General features: G+C 32.8%; 1 protein-coding gene across 1 annotated transcript; it reads right to left on the minus strand.

The window, feature by feature from the left end:
* Positions 1–215: 215 nt before the first annotated feature.
* Positions 216–5,812, minus strand: LOC126733150 (aldehyde dehydrogenase family 3 member F1-like). Its single transcript, XM_050436341.1, has 10 exons — positions 5,549–5,812; positions 5,301–5,369; positions 3,084–3,180; positions 2,254–2,460; positions 1,870–1,994; positions 1,672–1,776; positions 1,397–1,569; positions 1,046–1,136; positions 815–964; positions 216–703 (listed from the first exon to the last, which is right to left on the minus strand). Exons 1-10 carry the CDS (start codon positions 5,735–5,737, stop codon positions 467–469), a joined length of 1,443 nt encoding a protein of 480 aa, XP_050292298.1. The 5' UTR covers positions 5,738–5,812; the 3' UTR covers positions 216–466.
* Positions 5,813–6,667: the final 855 nt, after the last annotated feature.

Below are 6,667 nucleotides of genomic sequence, written 5' to 3' on the forward strand. Positions count from 1 at the left end.
GTGGTGTGTTTCAATTAGCTCAACTAGTAAAGTCTTTGATAATTGAATAAGAGGTCTGTGATTCAATCTCCTCCTATACCAAAAATCGATTGATGTCTTAGTCTGATGATAAAAGGTTATCATCGGAGTGAACACTATAAGTTGAAACTCTCTTAAAAAAAAAGATTAAGCTAAAGTAACATTCTAAAAAAAAATAATAAAATAAAAAACTGGAATAGCATGGTGATGTTGTATGACTGCACTTTAGTTGTTTAGTATCATCCGAACAAACAAAATGAAATTTATGTTTTCCAGTACTCAATATTCAATAAGCACACCCAGCTTAATAAAAAAAGTACTCAATAAGCACAATATGATGCATGTTTTTCAGTCTTTCCACATAGATAGGCATGTATAGCACAATACTCCACATTGTCGAAATTCAACGACATTCTGATCTCCACATAATTGACTTGATATACTATGGCTATCTTTTCAAATTCAGCATGAGGAGGAGTAATCCAAGATAGTCAAAATCGTATGCCAATCTTATAAATTTCAGCTTGAAGTCGTTCCATGGTGGATACCTAGGCTCAAGTTCAGGGAAGAAGGCTCTTTGCATAACTGTTTTCTCATGGCTGAAAGTATCAAAAGAGTACTTACCATGGTACCTTCCAATGCCACTCTGACCAACACCTCCAAATGGTAAAGTATCACATAGGAACTGCAAGAATAATTACACATTACACAGACTTAGTTTTTTGTTTGTTTGTTTCTCTATTCTTTTGCTAGGTTGATATGAAAGTATAGAGCTAAAAGATAAATTGTGCAGTACTTGAACTAGGGCATCGTTGAATGTAACACTTCCTGAGGATGTTTCAGCTAAAATCTGTCTCTTGAATGTTTCATCTTTTGTAAAGGCATAAATAGCAAGAGGTTTTGGCCTTGAATTTATGAAGTCAACGCTTTCACGAATGTTATCCACCTGTGTAAAGAGTGGCAATTATATAGAGAGTAATTGCTTCAAGAACTGTGCAATAAGAACAAAGAGTCTATTGATTCTCACAGTGATTATTGGAAGCAGAGGGCCAAAGATTTCTTCATTCATGATATCAGCATTAAGAGGAGGGTTTAACAATATTGTGGGCTCAATATACCTGTAAAAACAAAGGATAAGATAAATGAACTTCTATACTTGCCAACAATGTGGCTGGTTGCACATGAAAAGCAAAACATCAAATATACTATGCAACTCAATATCCTGGCAGTGGAATTTCCGAAAACAACCTTTCTGACTCTCTAACTAGCAGTCATTCGTACTATTTTACCGTATTTCAGAACAGTTATTTTTTAAACAAACTGGTAAGAAAAGGTACAAAAAAAACTGCTGAGGCTGTTGAAGATGTAGACAACTTACAGTGCTTCTTCATCTAATGAACCACCATGAACAATGGAATCTGCAACAAAGGGGTCCTTAAGAAGATTCTGCAATCTCTCAAAGTGGTTCTTGTTTATTATTCTGGAAATACTTCCAGATTTTCTTGGGTTCTCTCCATAGAATCTCTTGATATACTTCTGTAATATTTCTATCTGAAAAACAAAAAAAACATATATATCAAAATGCACTTAAAAAACAATAGAATTCCACATAATGAAAATAGAAAATTGGTAGGTACATGTTATCATTATTACCAGAGTAGACTTGAACTTGTCTTCAACGAGTACATAATCTATTCCTATACATGCCTGCCCATTGCACGCCCCCCACTTCCCTCCTACAATTCGTTTGACTGCCACCTTGAGGCGAACACATTAAAAGAAGAAAAAAAAGATATAAGTAATAAGTTATAGTTCAATTCCTTCTGTATTACAGGCAGCAAGCCAAACCACCTTCATATCTGAAGGACTGGAGAGAGAATCCAGGATTGCAGGGCATTTTCCTCCCAACTCAAGAGTAACAGGTGTCAAATGCTTTGCAGCCGCAGTCATGACTCGAGACGCCACTCGCGTGCTTCCTAAAGACATGTTGGTCAACTATATAAGCAAGAACTACTATTTTGATCATTTACACTGTTGAGAAAGAACCAAAATTACATATTTAAAATTTCTTGTTAAAGATATCAAATTGACCAAAAAAAGCCCAAGATACAACAGATGATTGTGTTGTGGTGACTTTTTTTGGGTGTTTGGTGGTGGTGGGGGGTGGGGTTCTAAAGAAACTCTTGCACTTCAACTTTTGTTAGTCCGTGACTTGTAATGGAAAAGAAATGATACCAGTAAAGAATATTTTATCCCATTTGTGCTGCAGCAGTTGCTCACTTTCATTTGCTCCACCCAAAATCACTTTAATCGCACTGTCATCCAAGTAAAGAGGGAGCATATTAGCTAGAAAAGAAGCGCATGCTGGAGCTTGCTCTGATGGTTTTATCACCACTGCATTCCCCGCAGATAGAGCTCCTATTAATGGGTCCAGTGCCACGGCTGCATTCAAGAAGACGATCATTTGTATTTAGATAATTTTAGTGCATACCAACAATCTGTTTGTGTAGTTGCCGTTTGGATTGAGGGGGGGAGTTGGCCGGAAATAGGCTAATTTCCAGCTTACTCTACTCTACTCTACTCCCCCTCAATCCAAACGGACATATATGAAAAAAATTTAAATAGTCTGATTGGTGTTATGTCAGCCAACATCCAACTTGACACTAATGTGATATAGAACCAATTAGATAACCGTTTGGTCAAGCTTGAATACTTCCATAAACATGTCACTGCTTAAGCACCATTTTGTATGTTGATATTTAATTTGTAGATAAATTATACACAGGCATTTTAGCTTAAAATACCAGGGAAGCAAAAGAAGGGTGCCCTGGATACCTAGCATATCAGTGATGCTTATAATTTGGGAAAACAAAAGAACAGATAGCAACAGATAAGTGTACGAGAGAAGGATAATTGCATAATTTTGATATGAACATTAATGACATATAAATTGTGCCAGTACTAAACATGCTGTTGTAGCAAAGTGATTCTTGAATGTGATATATAAATTGGTTGGCTCCATAACAACTCAATTTCACTGCAAATCAAGAATCGGTTGGACTCACAGATAGGGAAGTTCCAAGATCCAAATATGAGAACCACACCATACGGTTCGGGCAGCACTTCTCCTTTTGATGGGAAGAACACCAAAGGCAGAGGTTGCTGGGGTCAAAATGTATAAGTCAGCATTAATAACAGAACAAAACTCAAAACCTCAAAAGTTTTATCCTTGTGTCCATCTGTGTCCCATCATATAACAACAACAATAACCAAGTCTTTGTCCCAAATAAATGTCCCATCATGAAAATTATATTTTGGATCAAATAAATAAAAATTGCAGGATAATAGCAAGGATGATATGGATAAAATATAGGAAGTGCATATTATGTAACTTATTTAGTTGCATCTATAGAAGTTTAACACAGAACATCACTGACAAGATTCAAGAATCTATAATGTTAAAAGCTTAAAGTTGCGTGAAAATAATCTACTTTACTGATGCAAATTTTCAATAATCTAGTTATTCTATTCTAAGAATTTAAATAACCAGCATTGTGATCAATTACAATGATGTAAAATTCAACCACGGTGAATATTATAAAAAGTCCCCCTCGAAATCCTCCCTCCTTCCCAGAATCACTTTGCTTCTTCAATGAATGTGCTTGATCTTTTGTTTGATGGAATTCCCTTTAATGCTCATACCGTATAAAGCTAAAACAAGAATTTTCCAGGCATGGGAGGCAATGAACCCTCATACAAAGCCTTCTCTTTCCCGGATGACAGAAATATGAAGAAAATAAGCAAAGCAGTAGCTTGTACAATGGGTAGGGGTGAAGTACGCAATTGATTTTTCTTTAGAAGAAAATTCTCTTAAGAGAGGGCAACACTCTTAGTCTTAGAGTAAGAGTTCTTTGGATACACATGAGTGAGAGCTATGTAAGAGAGATAAAAGGTTGTAATCCTTATTGAAAATAGTGTGATCTCTATCTATGGAGATAGGTAATTTGTTGAACCACCAATATTATTGTGTTTTCCGTGTGTTCTTTTTGATCTATTTGTCTTTAATATTAATTGTTCAAATCATTGGTTCTAGTTAGCTCAATTAATAAAAAAAATTTATTCTCATATAAAATATTTGACATTCAAACTTTGCCTACACCAAAAATCAATTATTGTCTTAACCAATGGTCAATACTAGTGTACTTTGAGAGAAGATCTTGTACAAGTTTATAATTAGTCAATATAGACACACACAAGTTTTGCCTATGCTATGCAAACAAAAATAATTTTTCTTAAGAAAAGCTTGCTTGGATTAAGGTGGAGTTGTCATGTAAAAGAGAAAGATTACTCATTACTCTATAGATTTTTAATCAAGGTGAAGATTTATTGAAATTTGCTTGAAACTGCTATTTGAACTTACTTATCTATTTGGCTATTCTTGGTGTGGAAACAATTTTTTTTTTTTTTTTTTTAAACTCTTTTGAGGTTTTCTTTATATGGAAGGAAAATTTAATTATTTCTTATCAAAGAAATAATAATTTTTTTTCCACCAAGAAAATGGATTTGAATGTTTATATATAGATAGTATAATAAAGAGTTTAGTGTCTTTGGCCTAAATGTCCTCCTTATGCAAAGAAGAAAAAACTTTTAAAAAGATGAATTCTAACTTTTAGCAGAATAATTCAGAGAGGACAATATTATAGGTTTCAACTAACTAAACAAATAAAATCTCTTGTCATCAAATAAAAGATCTAGGATTTGAATCCCCCCTGCACCAAAACTAATTATTGTTTTAGCCAAATGATAAAAAGCTATCATCATGAAATAGAAGCTATAAGTTGAAATTATTTTGTATAGAGAGGAAAGAAGACAATACTATTAGAAGAAGAGTTCTCTTGACAAAGAAAAAGACTCTTAGAATAAGAGCAATTTGATAATCGTTTTAGAGTTGAAAAAGTAACTTGAGTGAGTGCTATATATACAAGAGAGGTTAAGAATTGTAATCCTAAATGATTATAATGGATTTGATCTCTCCCGTAGAGGTAAGCAGTTTATTGAACACCTTAAATTATTTCATTCTCGCTATGGATTTTATTCAACGTAAATTCTTCATTCAAATATGTGAGTAATTTTGGACAATTAATATCAAAGTTTCCGCTATCCCAACAATTTGCTTCTTTTTTAGAAATCTATCCCCTTCTAATAGCGGAGGTGCGCAGTAGTGTCCAAGCTTAAAACTCAACTAAGCAGCAAACATTAAAAATAAACAAATATATAATTACCTTCTTAGGGGCCATCCATTTCTTTATATTGCTCAAAGCATAATTTGCAGATTTTTTCACAACCCCGATCTACAGCATAGTAATGCACCACAAGTTATGTAATGAACTGTGCTATAAAGTACTATAGCAAATTAGTTAATTAACAGAACTAATATATATGTTTTGGCCTTCCATCTTTGGTAATTCTAAAACCATTCTCACATATAATATGATTAAGATCTTTAGTAGTAACACAGTTAATTAATTACCTCATCACGGAAAGTTTCAACCGGATGCTTTCCAAGATCTTGTTGAAGAGCTTCGAATATAGCATCTTCTTTGTCATGGATGAGCTTAAGCACAGCCCTTATCTGGTTTTTCCTCCATGCAACACTTCGTGTTCTACCACTCCTAAAGCATTGCCTTAGATTGCCCAAGCTGTTCTCTACTTCCTCCATTGCGTTCTTTGGTGTAAATTTTATTTTCAGTCTTTAAAAATGTATGCCACTTTCTCTTAGCAAACTGTGGAGTTAATAAGTTGTGATGGGTAAACAATAAATCCATCACAACGACCTCTCGAGTTGTTGTCGTGTCATTGTTTGTTTGTTTTTTTTTTTTTTTTTTTTAATAATAATAAATAAAATTCATGTCAGTATGTCACTGTTTTTTTTTTCTTTGTTTACGCTAAAAAAAAGAAAGTTTTTATTTATTTATTTATTTTTTATAGATAGTTTCAATGCATCTCCTCTTACTAATTGTTATTTATTATTACACCAAAAAACCAATTAATTTTGTGTAGGCGAAATCTCTTATTCGATAATAAATTTTTTTACCAATTCTAATTAATACAAAATAATTATTAAAAAAAATTAAAAAGGTTAGTGCATCTTAAATTTTCATCAATAATAATCTTATGTTGAATGCTTCACCTAACATAATAAGTGTTTGTTTGGTCAAAAAAGCTAATACCTTAAGCTCTTAATTGCTCTTTTAGCGGGGAAGACTGAAAAACTATATCTTTTAATAAATATTTTTTTTTGAAATTTTATGGTAAATACTATACAAATAGGATTGAGATCTAGTACAATACATTTTCAATAGTTTGGATCAAAAGATAAAAAATTAATTTTTGATATTAACTATGGGATAAAAAAGTTAAAAAAAAAAAAAAAAAAAAAAGAGTTGAGAGTTAAAATAAAGTTGAAATATTGTGAGAGAGATTGAATGAGCGATGTCAATCCATACAAATAAATTATAAAATATTATGATATTTTCAAACACACTAAATATTATTATTTTGATAAATTTATTGCCTGCTTAATATTAACTCCTTTGTCTCTTGTCTGCATCCCAACAAACGTTAATTTAGTTAGGAGAACGCCGATAGA

The sequence above is a fragment of the Quercus robur genome, chromosome 6 (genome assembly GCF_932294415.1).
Source record: "Quercus robur chromosome 6, dhQueRobu3.1, whole genome shotgun sequence".
Taxonomy (NCBI): domain Eukaryota; kingdom Viridiplantae; phylum Streptophyta; class Magnoliopsida; order Fagales; family Fagaceae; genus Quercus; species Quercus robur.